Source organism: Sinohyriopsis cumingii, chromosome 3, assembly GCF_028554795.1.
Source record: "Sinohyriopsis cumingii isolate HCF-2022 chromosome 3, ASM2855479v2, whole genome shotgun sequence".
Classification (NCBI taxonomy): domain Eukaryota; kingdom Metazoa; phylum Mollusca; class Bivalvia; order Unionida; family Unionidae; genus Sinohyriopsis; species Sinohyriopsis cumingii.
The window spans coordinates 109,133,721-109,153,307 of NC_142963.1; the positions used below are offsets into that span (position 1 = coordinate 109,133,721).

At 36.0% G+C, this 19,587-nt stretch overlaps 1 protein-coding gene across 1 annotated transcript in view; it reads right to left on the minus strand.

Annotated features, from left to right (window-relative positions):
• LOC149803552 (sodium-coupled monocarboxylate transporter 1-like) overlaps positions 1-15,621 on the minus strand; it is a 42,819-nt gene extending 27,198 nt beyond the window's left edge. The window contains exons 1-3 of the mRNA XM_089953943.1: positions 15,250-15,621; positions 13,930-13,995; positions 3,050-3,101 (exon numbers count right to left, since the gene is read on the minus strand). Coding sequence (XP_089810069.1) covers positions 3,050-3,101; positions 13,930-13,995; positions 15,250-15,621 — 490 coding nt within the window. The remainder of the gene's footprint in view (positions 1-3,049; positions 3,102-13,929; positions 13,996-15,249) is intronic.
• Between the last annotated feature and the right edge of the window lie 3,966 nt (positions 15,622-19,587).

Consider the following 19,587-nt stretch of genomic DNA (forward strand, 5'->3'; position numbering starts at 1 on the left):
ATATCACTGATAGAACAAAATACACTTTACCTCAACATCAATTAATATGAACATTTGATTGCGAGCTCATGCATCGGTCTGCCAAACTGCATCAAGGACAATATGGAGTTCATGAACGTCAAAGACGATGACAATAAATTTTATTTTGCTTTGTAAAGTCCTTTGTGAACGACCTGAGCATTATACTCATCGGCCAGAAAAATATTGCCTCAGCAAGTGGAATAGCTGTTTTGGACATGTATTCCATGAAGATTGAAAGCATGGACATTTTTTAAACTGAATTCACCATCTCGATCAATATATATGACACTGCATAGGAAAATGATAAAGGCTTCAACAGACAGAACAAGGTGATCAAACTGGGGAAAAAGTACATCAACATGTTAATAACTTTTGCATGCCGCCATATGTCAGAGTTCGACGATGGAAAAAGTCCTGGACTTAACAATAATCAATTACATTTACGCTGGTATCAAGGACTTGCCAAGGTTGGTGTCCAAACAAATCAACAGGAAAGAAAAACGATTTGTCGTAAAAATGTCTCAGTCTTTCAGCGCGAGTGACACACTTGAAAATTACAAGATGTTATGTTATGACTTGAACAACACTATGAAGATTCAGTTGCAAAATTAAAAAAAACTTACACCATCAGCTCAAAGTGGCCGTCGTTGTTTGGCGGACATAGAATGCCTGTACGTGACGAAAGTAAACACTAATCCCATTAATAAGAAAATCAACATCATTGCACATGAATGATCTCAATTTTGCAAATGTTTAAAAGTTAATCACGAAACGTTCCCGCTTTGCTTGTAAGCATATCAAGTCTGTATATTTTCAAAGGTTAATCATTTAACCTTTCCGCTTGCATATACAGGGAAAAGGCTGCATTAAAAAATTGTACGTGTCCATGGTCAGCATTTCAATGATTGCCCACTCAGACATGAATCATTTCAAATAGATGGTAGTTACAGATGATGATGAGAATCATTTGAATTTCGAATGATCACTGTCACATCTGCAATGAAAAGATCGTAGACTGTCAATTCCGGGATCATTATCATGTGACTAAACAATACAAAGGGCCAGCTCATAACGGCAACTTGAAATAACAATACGCAAAATTCACTGTTCACTACGTCCTATCCGGTTAAGACAGTCTCTTTTGTCATCAAGGAGTTTGTTAGGACTGACTCTGAAAATGTTATTGACTCATTCACAAACAACGAGGGTGCGAAAATGCATGCTAAGCGTGCGATTCTATATGTGGAAATTTTTAGGTGCATTAACTCTTCAGCTTGTGATGAATTAGGTGCATTAACTCTTCAGCTTGTGATGACAATTTACATTGAGACAACAAAACATTTTGAAAACACGAATCAGCATTTTCCCCCCGAAACCTCAACAGTAAAACTGCCAGCATACGACATATATATGGCTGCTGATGACGTCAATCGGGAACTATCTACCAGAGGATTACCCTGTCATAAAATGTTGATAATAGGGTTTGGTTAATAACTTAAGAACTCGAATTTATGAATGTAAATCGTTTTACAGTGGTAAACCAACAATGATAAACAAATAGATTTTTTTTGTTCAAAACTAGTGATTATTTAAATAAGTAAATATTTGACTATGAAGGTTAAGTTTTGAAAACAATGTGTTCACGTGGAATTAACATGGCTCATGTAAGCAACGACTTAGTTTGGAACTATAAAATGTCACTAATTATGCGTGTATTGCTTGAGCTAGAGAGATATTAGCTTGAAAATGGCAATTGGACCTGGTGATTTTCCACGTTATCTTTCTATAAGAAAAAACGGACGTTTAGCAAAACATGGCCTTTATGTTCTCCAAGTTGATTACGAAAAAGAACAAGGTTGGTATCAATATAAATGATACTGGAAATATAGCTGTTGTTCAGAAATGAAATTAGAACCATAGTTTTGAACGGAAACGTTTCCAGTTTTAAACCGGAAATGACGCGGCATTGCATAGAAATAGAAGAGCGAAGACGAAAACAAAACTGACCTACGTATGGGATGGACGATGGATACATAACTATTACGACGAGAGAATGAAAGTTCGGTTATCCTGACTGTTAAATGGCGATGGTGATAAATGTGAACGGAGACGTTGATACAATATAACATTCCACACTGGCAACACCATTGATTAAATGGGTACAAATGATTTAGAAAATGCGACTATAAAAAAGATAATGTAGGGTGATGGTTAGAAAGCAATGCTGGAAAACTTTGATAACATTTTCGAAACATTTCTTTATTTTCCGCTACTTCCAGTAACTCATATATTTTAGTTGGCTTTATGAACACAAAGAGCACAATCTTTGTGCATGCGTTTTTGTTAAGAAGGTTTAATTTGCATTACCTGAAATAACATTAACAACCAAATCGCATTAAACGAGTATATATTTGGTCGCGTGCTGATTTTGTTTGAAGTCAATACGTTAAATCTACTTTCAGGTCTAGCAGACAGATAATGTAAAGTTAAAAATGTCAAGTGATTCAAGTCCAGTTGATATATGATTGCCATTCCAGAAGGCTTTGTGCTCGGCGCTGTTCTCTTTGTTATATACTCTCAGCCGCTCTCAAGAGTCATAGATCGACAGCCGGTGTCTAACCATTGTACGCTGATGACACTCAGGTATATAAATTTAGCTCCCCAGATGAAGCTGAGGATCCATTCAACGATGTGAAGTCATGGATGAAATGTAACAAACTTCTCTGTAACCTTCACTGGATATGCATTCGATACAGGGTCAAAAACAAACTCTGTTCAAGAACAGACTTAAGGACTTAATGTTTTCTTCCTGAACTATTGTCAGCGTAATTTAATTTTATAATTTCATGGTGTTCATTTCTGTAATTTTGTCGTTGTTAATGTTTTATGTGTTATCTAATGTAGAGCTTCTCAACATTAGGCGCTGTACTAAGCCCATATTATTATTATTATTATTATTATTAAATGCTCAGAATATATGCTTTAATGCCACGACAAAGTTAATGAGCATATGTAAGTTGCACAATACCTGCATTTAAGGCCAATGAAGGAGCATACAGTACAACTGCCATGTACAGGATCTGAAAATGCATGAAAAAAGATATAGTCAGTTCTTATTATACTTTTGCATGATTACTTACGATGGCTGCATCTTTGCAGAGACTCTCTCTCTCTCTCTCTCTCTCTCTCTCTCTCTCTCTCAAACACATACTTTATCACAATCCAGCACCTCTTTTGCTTGTAGCCATTTTGGTTTACCATATTTTGCGCGTCTTTGATGAAAAAGAGTCGTGTTTTGAGTGAAAAACTATAGAACATTGAACAAAATATGAACAGATTACTTCTGGCTACGAGCAGATGGAATTTGATTTCATTCAGTAAAAAAGCCATCAGTAGATAGAAAGCACAGATTCCAGCAGAAACGGTGACTGATTCAGTGACTGATGGTGACTAAGTCAATGACATTGACGGGTTAAGAGGTCACTCGAAGTCTAGGGCTTGGTGACTGAATACATAAGTCATAAAGACAAGTAGAGGTGTTCGGGCCAACGACATCGCCTACACAGTACGAATTGACTTCTGAATTATGAGTTACTAGCCATGTTGCCAGAAGAAAGTTATAAAAGACTGACATATAGTATTGACGGGGAAAAACGTTTTTAAACAAAATGGATACACTTTCCGTAATAACGATATCCCTAAAGCTTGGCCGTACAACTGGTAGAAGTTTGCAATATACCCAGTAATATTTGACGTTTCATCAATGAGTTTAATTTTACAGGAAATCGTGCGAGTTCTGTGGCCATTTTCAGTACTTACCATGGAAATTATTCGAGCATTTTTACCATTGTCAATATTTGCCACAGAAAGCATTCTAAATATGTTTCCAGTTTCAATACTTACCATGGAAATAGTTGGAGATCTGTGGCCATATTCAATGCTTGTCATTTAAATTATTCGATATATGTGGCTAGTTTCAAGAGCTAACATAAAAAGTATTCTAGATCTGCAACAATTATTCTAGATCTGTGACCAGTTTCAATACTTACTATGGAGTTTATTTGGGATCTGTGGCCAGTTTCAGTACTATCTATGAAATTTGTTCGATATATGTGGCCTGTTACAATACTTACAAAGGAAATTATTCAAGATTTGTTACCACTTTCAATACTTGCTAAAAAAATCATTCAAGGTCTCTGTGGCCAGTTTCAATAGTTACCATGGAAATTATTCGACGTTTCTGTGGTCAGTTTCAACGCTTACCATGGAACGTATTCGAGGTCTCTGTGGCCAGTTTCAATACTTACCGTGGAAATTATTCAAGGTCTCTGTGGTCAGTTTCAACGCTTACCATGGAACTTATTCGAGGTCTCTGTGGCTAGTTTCAATACTTACCGTGGAAATTATTCGAGGTCTCTGTGGCCAGTTTCACTACTTACTGTGGAAATTATTCGAGGTCTCTGTGGCCAGTTTCAATACTTACTGTGGATGGAGGAGCACATGATTCAGCATATTCCAAGCAATTTTCATATATACGACTTCACCATCAAAATTATGAAACTATACTTTAAAAAGGAAACGTCTTCAAAGTTATGAAGTAAAAGTTTTAACAAGAAAAATGTACCACCATTTACCGCATATCAAACTCAGGACCCATAGTATGCATCTGTTGCAGTTAGGTTGTTGTTCAATTCTGATAACTGGATTTTCCCAATCTTCGTCTTAAATATTGACTTCATATCCCTAGAGATCATTTCAATAACTTGGATTATATTACATGTGACCAAACCGGCAAACCTCAAAACGAAGCCGTGTACTTATCTCTTTATTTTGTTCGGTCCTCAGTGAATTAACTTGCAATATGCTGCCAAGCGTAATCTTCAATATGCGCTATTTCTAAAATATTCAGAGAAAAAAGCGATAGATCGTTAATATATTTTAATTTGTTTTGTTGGATCATGATACGAATAACTTAATTTGCAAACTTACAAATTAAGCCATGTTTTGTTAACTATTGAATGAAAAATGTGTAATATTCATTAATTAAGAGGCTTGAAGGTTCTTTATTGGTGGTTTTAGTTTGAATCCTTCAAGTTCTATGAAAAATTCTTTTCTGGTGTATATTATTGTGCTTGATATAGTAACATTTTCAATTGAAAGTTACTAATGTAAATTGTGATGGTAGGTGAACAACGTTTTCCTCCCATAATACATTCTCGGTTCATAGAGTCGAAGCTCCATTTAAGCCAAAGTTTACTGTTAGCCAATATTTACTTAGTATTAAAGTTGCACATTTGAAGAAAAAAAAAAAAACACACACACACACACACACACTTGTGCTGTAACTTGATATTGAGAGTGAACAGCGTGTTGTGAATCATGAGAGTATTAATTTCTGTTTATAGTAGGACTTTGGGGAATAGAAACTGGTCTGCTTAAATTGTACATTAGTGTGAAGGAGAAAGCAAAATAATTTTTATTTCCACCAGTGTAAGCAAATGAAGCACAAAGTATTTTATGAATAGGAAAGCAAAAATGTTTAGGGATGAAGCAGATGCACAACGGGAACGGCTATGCTAAAATACAGGAGCAAGAATTCCACCTATCTCACGTATCAAGAATTAGAAAAAGGAATTACACTGCTTGAACCAGGCATTTTAAACAATATATGACTCGATATAAAAATGTGTGAACAGAGGTTTCTGTTGGGACTCAAAGGTTGCTCTATAACTGCAAAATTACTTTCTTTACTTATGCGCCTTTAAATTGTAGCATTCATGTACAAGAACTAGAGACGCTGACTTTAGTCAACGCGAGATAGACTATGACGGATGCTTCTTATACTCTATTTTGTTAACCATGAAGAAAGATATATCTCATATTGAACATTACTTCAAATACCAGTCAGAACTAATCGGATACGATATTCCATATCCCATACCCATTTTGAAATTATTTTTTTCTCTCCATAAACTGAATCACTTATTCGTGAACGTATTCAGCTTGGAGGACAGTGAATTATTTCCCACTCGTATTATAAACAATACAAAATCGAAACACATCGCGTCAATATTTTGTATTTGACAAATGATAAGAATTCTCATTATGCATGCATTATAAATAGAAGGATTTATTATAAACTAAATTTTAGTAATTACACTCAGTTCTGACGATGTCGAGGACATATTGCAATTAATCAAATTTTTGAGATAGTTTCGCATACTGTTTTCGACTTCCTGCGGTTTTGAAACATTTAATATGGGCATCTAAACGAGTTACCAGACTTGTAGTTTTTGAGTACACCCATTGTGTTTGACTGAACTGAACTATGCTTTGTAACCTCTTTTTTGTAAACTGTCAGGTTCTGTTGTGAACAATTTGAAAAAGTTTTTTCTTTCTTCAAGTTAGTGAATAACGCCATATTTAGAAATGCTTCGAAAACCTCAGAATGGGTATACTAGATCTGCGAAATGGTTGATTATTGACTTTCACTATAACTTAATGACAAAAATCTGTAAGGTGAAAAATTACTCTTTGTGACCACAGGGAGCTTTATTTACTCTTTACAACGCGATGATGTATTTAGGGAAACGATGGAACATGTCCCATTATATACAAGAAAGCACACTAAACGATCATATCATCGTCAAATTTATTGTGCAAGTGCACTGGTACATATAATAATAATAATAATGAGGACTTTGTATAGCGCCTAATCTTTAGAAGCTCTAAGCGCTTTACAACATCAGACAACACCTATAACATAAAAAACATAATAATATTATTACAAAAACAAACAACATGAAATTAGAAAAATACTAAAAAATAAAAAACATGCTGAGAATATTTCAGGTAGGAAACATTATTAGGTCTTTAAGTTTGTTCTTGCAGTCGAAATAAGTGAGTTTTGAGAGCCCTCTTGAATGTAATCACTGTGTCTTTGTGTTTAAGTTCAGTGGGCAATTCATTCCACGTTGCTGGGCCCTGGTATGCAAAAGAACGCTGTCCATATAACTTTGTTTTCATAGTGGGAATAATGAGTATACGATTGTTAGAAGAGGAGCGTAAGTATCTTGCTGGTGTGTACACATGGGTGAGGTCAGATAGGTATGTTGGACTAGAGTTCGACAGTGAAATGTAGCACAGAGAACAAATTTTGTGTTTGATTCTGGATCAAATGGATAGCCAGCGTAGATTACAGAGCAGCGGGGAGGTGTGCTCTGATCGTGGTACTCTAAGTATGATCCGAGCAGCTGTGTTTTGAACTTTTTGAAGTTTCTGGAGTAGATATTGAGATGAACCAGACAGAATTGAGTTACAACAGTCCAGCCTTGAAAGTACTAATGAACACACAAGTGTTTTAGTGGCATCAACTGAAAGATATTTGCGAATGGAGCTGATGCGTCTCAGCTCAAGATATGCAGCCTTGCATATGTTCATGATATGTTGGTGCAATGTGAGAGTACTGTCCAGAGTAACACCTAGGTTTCGTACTGATTGTGTGAATGTAATGTTGGCATTGCTGATATTTATTGTTTGAGGTAAAGGATGTGAATGAGAAAGTCTTTGTGTTGAGATCAGAATGGCCTCAGTTTTTTCATCATTCATCTGGAGCTTGTTACATGTCATCCATGATTTCACATCAGAAATGCACCTCTCTACACCTTGGATGGTAGCATCAACTTCAGTTGGGTGGCTAGATTGGTATATTTGGGTGTCATCAGCGTACAGTTGGTGAGACACTGGATGATGATCTATGACACTTGAGAGCGAATGAGTGTACAGAATGAAGAGAACAGGCCCAAGAACAGACCCCTGTGGAACACCACAACATAGATCAAATGGTCTGGAGTGTATTCCATTTGCAGATACAATTTGTGTCCTGTTGACCATGTAGGACTTGAACCACAATAAGGCTGTATCATGAATGCCAAATACATGCTGGAGACGGTGAAGTAATATATTATGGTCTATTGTGTCAAATGCTGCAGACAAATCAAGGAGAGTGAGGACTGTAATCATTCCGCTATCCAACGTAGAGAGAATGTCATTAACTATTTTTAGAAGAGTAGTTTCAGTACTGTGGCAAGGGAGATATGCAGATTGTACATTGCTAAAAAGACTGTTTGAATTTAGATGAGATACAAGCTGGGATAGAACAAACTTTTCTAAGAAAATTAAATGAATGGGATATTAGAAACTGGGCGGTAGTTCTTTAAATCGTTATGGTCTAGTGTTTGTTTCTTCAGCAGAGGCTTTACAATGGCAGTTTTGAAAATTGATGGGAATTCTCCAGATGAGAGAGAGGTATTAATAACATCAGTTAGTGAAGGCAATACTGGATCTAAGCACTCAAGCAGCACTCAAGCAGCAGTGATGTTGGAATTGGATCAAGTTCACATGACTTTGGTGCACTCTCCATCAGGATTATACGTACGAAATCCATAGAGACAGGTTCAAATGCTGCTAATGGTTGCCGCTCAAATTCTGTATCCCAACTGTATGGTGACGACGAGTCAATTGAAATTGTGATGTCAAGCTTATCTCTAATGTTTTGTACTTTGTCACGGAAGAAATTTGCAAACATGTCCGGAAGGTCGACTGGAGAGAAGGTAGTTGGAAGTGGTGTTGATTTGTTCCTTGACATTAGCTTGTTAGTAATCTCGATGAGTTCTTTGCAGCTGAAACTTTCCTTGATCTTAGTAGTGTAGTGGGCTGATTTCGCTGCATGGACTATATTTGTGACATTCTTCTTAGCGGCTTCATAGATTTGCTTATGAATAGTGAGTCTGGTGGAAAGCCAAAGCCTCTCAGCTTTACGGCGGTCTCTTTTAGCAGCGCGAAGCTGGTCCCTAACACTGCTATACCATGGAGAACACTTTTGAATTCATACTCTGCACTTTTTAGCTGGGGCATGTTTGTCAAGCAATGAACGCAGGCAGTTATCGAGTTGTTCTGCAGTAGGAGGTAAGCAAGTTGTTAGGTTAGCTTGGATGTCGTGCATTAGTTTGGTTCTATTTATCATACGGAGGTTTCTCTTAGTAGCAGATAAAGGTGGAGGGTTAGTAACCGATACGTCAAGATGGCATATAATGCAGAGGTGATCTGATGCAAGGTCATGGGATACATATACATCTACATTAAAAATTATAATTTGCTACTTATTAGAAATTTATAATTGTATCTCAACCATTAAAATAAAACTTATTTGTGATTTATCAGAGATATTTGATCCTGAATAGAGCATTTAACCATTTTAGCTATGCACTTTTCGCGATACAGCGGGATCGTGTTATCATCTTTTGCATTAATTATACTTTTCTAACAAGGACAAGGTCCATGTCATCTGGTCAGCATAAATATGGACCTTTGATTTATCAAATGCATGATGCTGTCAAATCATCTGTGAAATGGAAAGATGAATCATCAGCCTTCTTTTCTATACATTAAGGATTAATACAGTGTATGATTCTTACTGGGGATTATCAAGTGTCTGTTAACCTTTTCTTAAACATTCCAGGCATGGCTGCAAGACTGTAATTAGATCAGTACCTGCTCCCACATGCACTGACGATGTTGCACTGGTTGCTGATGAACTTTTGTGTGCTACAAGATATGATCCATATGGCAGTAGACTGTAATGAAAATGGAATGTTATTTACTGCAACCTTGGAAGTTTTTGGTGACCATTCTACCAAAGAGTTATTCAACAGAAGTAGCTTACTAGAACACATGCAAATATGTTGGGTATAAATATAGAAGGCTATACTTAAAGTCTCCCTGTGTAATAGTAATAGTAGCAGTAGCAGCAGCAGTAATAGTAGTAGTACATGTAGTATTAGTAGCAGTCGTAGTTATATTTTTGTTGTTTTCTGTATTACTTTCGCATTTATTGTTATTTTATTTAATTGAATTGTATATTAATATTACATCGTTCAATAAAAAATCTTTTTAACAGGATGAATGGATGATGAAGTTATGATTGAAGGTTTTTGTCTATAGAAAACTCAATAGATCCCTAATGTATCATGAAATAAGGAGAGGATATTCGATCCATGGTGAAACAGAGGTAGGCCCCTGAACGAACTTAATAAGAACATTTGAAAGCTACCACAGTCTAGGGAAACGGATTACCCCGATTCTAAAGATATGGGATACCCCAGTCTAGGAAACGGATTACCCCAGTCCAAATAAATGGGATACCACAATCTAGGGGAATGGATTACCCCAGTCCAAAGATATGGGATACCCCAGTCTAGGAAACGGATTACCCGAGTCCAAATTGATGGGACACCACAGTCTAGGGAAACGGATTGCCCCAGTCCAAATATATGGGATACCACAGTCTAGGGAAACGGATTACCCCAGTCAAAATATATGGGATACCCAAGTCTAGGGAAACGGGATACTATAAGTTATTTTTTAACCTCATGCACAGAATGCCTAAAAATGATCTATTATTTATTATTGTCACTCTTTCTTTCTCTGTGCTAGGTGAAGTGTTTGTTAGTCTATGTAAAGAAGTATTTCCAGAAGTTAACAAAAACCTAGGGTACTTAAGATCAAAAATAAAGGTAAACAAAAAGTTAGATAAATGTTTACTAAACTAAAATAAAATAAAAAATTAAATTAAATTAAATTAAGTCAAACTACATTTTTTGGATCAAATTATTATTGTTTTTTTCCAATGTCATTTCAAAAATGCGTTTAAATTCCTTTTTTTTTTTAAATCAGATCTTCCCAATGCCCACTTTAATGCTCTTCGTGAAATCATGGATACTGTATTGCAAAGACAAAAAATTAAGTTTTGAGACTGACTCAACAATCTTGTGACAAATATGAGCTGTTCTAATTTGCACTTTTCTTTTTATTCCAAGCATTAGTTAACCACTTCAAGCAATTATACACTTTAAGGCTGAGACTGCAGTACATCTGTTTACTATTCAGGACAAAATAGTCTTTGTCAGTGCTACATGGTCCGTTGCAGCAACGGCAAGGTGAGATGTATTGGGCATGTAAAGCCGAAGTGATTTACATTAAACACTGATCAATTGACTGACCACATACTTTTTGGAGAGAGAGAGAGAGAGAGTTACGGTTGTAATGCAGAGAATGTATTGTTTGACTTGACAAAAGGACAAAATTAATGACAGCAATTAATATAGATAACATAGTTAAGGGTAGAAATTTATAAAGTCCACTACTCGTCTGCCATTCACTCCTCAGATTAAAATTTTATACGTTGAAAATTGAAAAAAAGAAAAGTCAATTGGAGACACTGTAGGTTTCAAATGTGGAATTGTTGCAACGACACCTGTGTTAATTCTGTTTTAACTTCTCGCCATTCTCCCCGACCCAACACCTACACACCATTTCAGTGAGCTTGACCCATGCTATTAAAAAAATAATGTTCCTCAAATAACACTTGTTCATATATGGGACTAAATTTACAGTGGTTCTTGTTCATACGCGGGTTGGGGAGAGAAAGGTGACAGAGACTGCGTCCGTAAATTACCGGTTTTTTTATTAGTTTCATTTACATCAGAAACTTAGATTTCATCTTCTGGAAAGTTGTACTTGCTTCGGGTCCGCTTCTCTTTCGCTTTGTATTTGTACCCGTGTTAGTCGATTTTGGCTAACTGTACTCGTGTACATCAGGTAGTCGAAGGCCAATTTATTATACGTGTGCCCTGAGTCGGCATAACTAAGAAACAACACATTTTGGTACGACACAGATCATAATACGTTTGAAATTCCAATTCTATTAGCGTCAAACTTTTATTTTTTTCTAATAATTCCAGAAGTTATTAACGTTTTCTGAACTATACATAGAGAGCATGTGAAGGTCTATTTTCTGTTGTGCCTCTTTAATGACTTCTGATAATATACAGTTTGGAATTGCTGAATACTATTGCCAACTATGAATCATACCCTTAACGTTAAATACTATATTCATACGTTAAATGTATTCCATTATATATATTATACAATTCATTGTTATACAATAATTTCCCAAAACAAACGCTATCAGTCGAATTCAGTGTCATGCAATCATTTCCAAAAACCAGTGGTGTCACTAGGGTTGGTGTATCACCCGGTGCAGTAACTCGTGGCATTCCCCTCCTTGGTCCTCCTTCCTGCACAACAATTCTAAAATTTTGTAGAGTCATGTGCGGTAACTCATGCTGTCACCCACATGGACCCAATTCCTGCATAAAGGTTCAAAACGTTTATAGACAGTAACCCCCTCTGATGATGTTACCCGCTGCGGACCGCACCCCCGGACCCCCCTAGTGACGCCACTGCCAAAAACATACTCTCTGTCAAATTTAGTGCTATACAATTATTTCCAAAAGAATACACTATCTGACCATTCAGTGCTATACAATTATTTCCCAAAAAATACACTCACTGACCAATTCAGTGTTATACAGTCATTTCCAAAATGTTATACTGTCTGACCAATTCAGTGTTATACAACCATTTCCATAAACATACACTATCTGACCAGTTCGCTGTTATACATTCATTTTCAAAAGCATACATTATATTACCAGTTCACTGTTATACAATCCTTTCCAATACCATATATTGTCTTATCAGTTCAGTGTGATACAATCATGTTTTTAAAAAAAACACTCATATACTCTCTGACCATCCCTCTCTTATACTGGTCTTGCTATTAAGGAAGACAGTATTCTCGACTTACACCCAAACAGTGATATCCTGTACCCAAAACGTGTGTCAGATGTGTTATTTATGCATTGTATCGTTCATTCAACAATGACCATGAATCCATTTACCCTTTTGACTCTTCTTGTACACAATTCAATCTCACACTGATACCCCCCCCCCCATTCTCTTTTGCTCTCATTTCCCCTACTTGAAAACATAAGCATCTTATTCACAAGGACTTAATCGATATTACTCGTAGTTCTATGCCAGTCCTGACTGTATATGTTATGGTCAATGACTTTTAACAAAATAATATAAGACAAATTGTATTTAGTCTACTGTCCCCAGTGTGACCAGTTTCGTTAACAGGAGGATCACCTCTTCCTACGCCCGTGACTGACGTATAATTGACCTTATCAGAAGCTAGTGTCTTTACCTTGAAATAACCTTTTGACGCGTCGAGGTCATTGACCTAGTTCACTATCAGTCACCCATTGTACTGGTATCTGTACTTTCTAGTTACCTGTTAAATACAGACCACCTTCAAATATATCCGCACATTTTTTCCCAACATAAATAACTACAAATATGTCTATAAAACACCATACCATATATTTAACCGATTTTATCTCAATAAAAGCTCTCAGGTGACTCCGCGAATAAATGCCTCCAGACATAACTATCACGACAACGTCGGTAAAAGGAAAACTTGTTCAATTGATACGAATGGTGGGTCTCATTTGTTATCATATTTTTTGCACGAAACTTAAATATCATTGTCAAAGATCTTGTGTAGCGTAAACGATTTAAAACTATATCATGATCAAATTATTTTTTATTAACATCTCACAGGCTGATTGATAAGCTTACTAAGTTATCCCGAACCAAACGAAATCTCACATGTTCTTGAGAGATATAAACTCACTAGAAGATGATCGAATGCGTACGGTTTGCGATATATGCGATTTTCGTGCATTGTGTTCAACCGATCAGTTACACGATGTGTCATTATGCAAATATAACCGTACTGTTTTAGTGTTTTTGTGACCAGTCATTCAAAATGCTAAATAAGAGGTTCCCAATGCCCGCCTTCCTTGAGTGTTGCCATTTTTCGTAGATGGTTGCCTTGTTCATATATTCTGAGTGTATACTAGATCAATGCCAGAAAAGTTTATATCGGGCCTATCACGCACGAAGATAAATGGGTAATACAGACATTATTACATAGCATACCATTTGTGTGCAGAAGGTCATAGAACCAGCTGTTCTAACACCCCGACTGAACCTCTTCTCCAAATACTGAAAAAACAAAATAGAGTGTAAATCAGTATTGCTGAATATATGAAATGAAAAGTTATCGTCCAGTTTGAAACAAATGTTTTTTTTTTTTGAACGAGAAAAAGTTCAACAAAGTATATAAGCATAACAACAGAAAGTTTTGAAGAGCATCGATCCGGACACGACTCATTCTACAATATTCTTACTGGAACTTTTGATTATTTTAGCTTAATATACACTATTTCAAATGACTTCATAATGTACCATATTATGATAAAATGGATACTTAAAGATAAATTTCGATTAGATATCCTCTCCCCAACATCCTTCTGGACGGATAATCGACCAGTCCAAACATAAATGTGTAAAACATAAAAGACGTTGATCAATATTCTATATACCAGTTTTCAAGTGGCCGCCAAACGATATATTGAAACGCTATCATATATGCGACGGCTGCATATAACATAAAGAGTTTGTTTTAGTGTAACGAGCACACTCGCGGTCCCTAGTTGCGGTACTGAATAGCCTTAAATACTTAGCCGTGAATCCAGAAATCGGTGTTACTAGCAGCTTTATCCTGTAGAATTGACTGTATCTGCTGTTTGTACAGTATGCCATTCATCTTTTGGTTTTGCCATTTTAAATTAAATTGATGAAAGTGTTGGTTTTGTTTGGTTGTTTAAGATATAATACTTAAATACTTCCAGTAAACCATATTATATTTTTGCAAAGAGACGGACATAAGGCTTATTAAAATAAAACCAGTCACACTTAGTCGTTACTTGGACAACTTTTTAAGGCTTTAGGTCAATTATTTTGGGAAGAATAGTTAGAAAATCCTTTGTCGTTTGAAGGACTAAAGGAAAGTCGTGACTCGAAGAAGCTGATGGTCATATATACCAAGATAGCTTTCATCCACGGGTTTCAAGGTCACATATAAAACATATGTATGAACTTTATTATTGTCATACTCAGTGATTTATCAGAGTAAATGCACATGATTGTATTTGATTATTAGTGTATAATGAATAATTTAGATCAGTAGGATTATGATTTTTAAAGGGAAATAAGTTCAATTACCGCATTGCCATAGCTTCTTAAAATGTTTTTAGAAAGAAAAAAAAACGAAAGAAAGAAAGATAGATAGATAGATAGATAGAGATTATATATATATATATATATATATATATATATATATATATATATATATATATATATATATATATATATATATATAGATAGATAGATAGATAGATAGATAAACAAACTTACCTCATAGGCGCTGGTAACTCTGAGTCTGTAGAAGACGGGTATAAAAATATGGGCTGCGCCAGCAACAACTAGAAAATAACTTACTCCCATCCACCAATAGATGAACGTATAGTTGTACATCTCAGCCGGATTTCCTAGCAACGTGACGGCCGACATAAAACTGGCCAGTAAAGAAAGAGCCACAGGAATGGGATTCATGTTCCCACCAGCCAGCAGAAAATCTTTAGTGTTCTTTTTCTTTCTGTCTTTGATCGCATAGTAAAGTCCAATTGCGGCCGACAATGCCAACGTAAGGGCAAATAATACATAGTCTATAACGGTGAAATTTTTTATCTTCCCTGTTTGGAAACTGTATCCACTACTCTCATCCATAGCAATTGCTTTATCGCGGATCCTGAAATTCCAAGAATAATTCCCTGAATGATCGAAATTGTAATTGCAATTACATGTAGGACCATGGATTAATTGATGCAACGGAATGTTTTCATAAATTATTACAGAACCAATGACTACCAGTGATTTTGTAAATGAAAATGGTTATCAACAGTGAAAAAAGCACATAATACGGAAAAAAGGTATTTAAAGTTCCTGTCATCGATGGGGTGCAGGTTCATTTAAAGCTGGTTGACATTAACTCCGCCTTCATAAAAGGTATGCATTACAAATTTATTTAAATTTTTATAGGATGGGTCGATGGTTCAGATAATTACGGTCATTCGGGTATCTGGCCACATCAGGGACATCCTGCACCGATTCACCTTAATATCAGGTGAAAATAACACATTAGTTACGCGTGAATTCTCTTAAGTCCGTAAACATTCTTCATTGAAATAAAGTGAAAACAAATCATGAAAAAATTATTAAATAAGTAATTGTATATTTATAGGATATAGGATCATTAGTAAAATGGTTATGGATGATGAACATAACGGGATAAGATTCTTCTTGAACGACTCGTACTTACTTTTGAAACAATTTCACGCTAAAACTACGGTATTTTAGGAAACAAAGATCAAGCTTTCGATGAGATCAAACATGTAAAATATGTTTTTATCTTTCAAAAAGTACAAATAATAAGATGGTGTGTAACGCCCTGGGAATAAGTTACGTACATTATATGCTGAAACATGTAGTACCAAAGACTCAAAGTGTATATAGAGATACAACAACATTTCGTTTCTTTGCAGTGATAGCATAAAAGATGAAAGAAAAACATACTTTAATCTGTCTATAACTATATTCAGGATATTTATTTAAGTGCAAAAGTAATGACGCAGAGTGAGAATTTACAAATGTTTACAAAGTATTAAATGACTTCAGATTTAGCTACAGCACTTTGAAAAACTAAGTCCGACTAATCCGTCAGAGAGCAATAAAGGGGAACTTAAGTCAAAATTCTCTGTGTGATTTTTATATTTAACATTTCTTTAACAATTGTTCAGTCATATCGTTACGATGTCTGCAGTGTGGCAGTTTATAGTGATGTCTAGCACTGGGGCATCATGACGCAGACATATATCATGATGTCCCACCCAGTCACATTATCCTGACACCAGGCCGATCAGTCCTAAAACTAACCTCTTCATGCTGAGCGCCTTGCGAGGCAGCTGTACCATTTTTATGCCCTTGGTTTAGCTCGACCGGGGTTTGACTCCGCGATCTCCAGCATTCGAGACGGACGCTCGAGCCACTAGGCCACCTGAGTGGTTCTCGGTGAGAGAGAGAGAGAGAGAGAGAGAGAGAAATACATCTTTAAATGCATTATGTTTAGCGTTTATTTTTAAAGAAAAGCTTCAGTGTCATTGATTATCGTCTGTTATAGATTTGATCTCCCCTAAACAGAGAGTGGAAAAGCACATCCATAGTTTCGCTCATATCACGATATTGCTCAAATCACGATATTGCTGTGACGAGCAAACAATTAAAGTAATAACACATGTCAGTATTGACCGTGAATCAGAAATAGGAGTCGATTATTAGATGTTGAAGAAATCGCATTGAATACGGATGTTTCAGTTTATGGTCAGGGCATTTGATATCAGCAATGTAACAACAACTCCACGCAGTTCAACTGGCAGTCGCGGAGTGACTTTTTATACCGGGCGAGATAGCAGAAATGACGTAACACCGAATACCAGAATCCATATGGGAGAGGCGATGACGAGCAGGGACGTAGAGAGCGATCACAGGCCCTGGGGTAAGAAACACCCGGGCTTTTCCTAGTTCTTCTTCCAAAAAAATTTCTTTTATAAAATTAAAATGTGGTGTCCGGCCCAGGCCCCCTTACGGGCCCGGGCTCTGGGGTTATATCCCCGGTTGCCCCCCACCCCTTTACGGCCCTGGTGATGAGTTCGTTTTCGATATTTTTTGCCGATAAAATGTTGATCGCTATTATTGTTATTATTATTATTATTAGTAGTAGTAGTAGTAATAGTAGTAGTAGTAGTAGTAGCAGTAGTAATAGTAGTAGTTGTAGTATTAGTAGTAGTAGTAGCAATAGTAGTAGTAGTATTTTGTTGCATTTACTGTTGCTGTTTGAGTGTGTGAAAGTAGAATGACACTAATTTCGAGTACAATTATGTACCCATTTACACAACAAAGATTTTTTCTTTTATGTAAATACGCTGCCATCGAAGCTTGCTCGTACTGTAACACAAAGCAAGATATGATCTTGGTGTTTTGCACAGTTGTTTACGCTGAAAAATTAATGCCCCAGTCACCTATTTGATCCGGTTCTGTTTTAACCAGGTACAAGCGAGATACTTTGTTTTCAGTGCCACAACTTTTGCGTTGAACTCTAACCTAGTTTGGATTATTAGCTAACCTGGCATTAAGGTAAAGTCAGCCTATGGTATCGTTGTTCATCCGTCCGTCAACGATTTCTTGTTAGAGTCTGGCCATATTTGTGGAATCTATTAAAAAAAATTGAATGATGAATAAGTTCCACACATACTAATGGGTGGATCATGTATCTGACTAGCCAAGCTTGTTACAACTCTGGAGGCAAGATTTCAGTTTCGAATTTGATCAAACTTGGGGTTTAAATCATCAGAATCATCAGAAGTCTTGGAGACGTTTCTTCTGATCTTCATGAGATCGATTTTCTTGCTTCAATGCAATATTTTTGGTAGTCGCTCATTTGACATCTTGATCACGAGATTTCATCAACTGAATGTGGATGCTTGGAATGCCTCCAGTGTGAGAACCTCATTTTTTTTACCTTAACCTGCCGTCCTATCCTCATATGTTTCATAGGGCATTCAAGAAGAAAACACTTCGGCCTATTGACATTGCTCCTGAACACTGTCAAGAGATGCGACGATGGGAACAGGAGTATCGAAAATGTCTTCTTTTTTAAAACTATGGTATGGAAGAATGATCTCCTCAGACAGTGGGAGTGTCAATAGAAAGTCACATTTTAATATCGAATACCTACTCCTCCATTAAAAATGCATCCTTGAAGGGTGCATTATTTGACATCTGTCCTTCATTGGATTTTTAATACGCTCTGAATACAAATGTCATTACCAGCACAGAGCACTGTGCAAGGAAACTGAGCTGTATATATTACCAACAATTTTCCATCTTCTGCTTTACTCAAAGGAAAAAGGAATGTGTCGTTATGACCAATCACTATCTATATACATATTTAATGACCTTATGGTCTTAAACTATGTAACAGAATGAAGCGATACCAGCAAGTTTAGTAAAATTCAATAAATAATTTATTTTTCTAGAATACAAAGTAACAATTAAAAGACAATTACAGCAATGTGAATTAAAAATTTAAAATAATTCTATATGTTCTATCACAAATCCAAAGTATAGAATAGTACGAATCAGTTCCAGTATTCGTGAATGTCCTGCTATGCCAAAATTATTGAATTTTCTGATGTGCCACAATGATGCAATCCAAAATGTCGTTGAATGAATTCACAAAAATCACAAAAAGGAAGTGTTGGTTCAGTCAATGTTCATTTAGTAATTCCAATCAATGGTTTAAAAATATTTCTTCTAGAATTTTGCCTGAACACAACTACAAACTCTGATCATAGATTCCCAAATACTGATATAAAACAGGAATGAATAACTGTTTACCAAGCCACTATATGTGCAAATACTCACTTTACCTACAACGCATTAGATTGTTCTGGAAAAGAAAAATTTCAGATGAACAATTCTTGAACTCAGATGATAATAAAGATCTTGTTTACTACTTAAAATAATGACAAAAGGTGGGCAGACAGACACCTCATTCAACACCCTCAGTCATAATCTTAAATTAAGTCAGGTATGCACAACTGTACCATCATCTAGGACAAACACACGCGATAAATT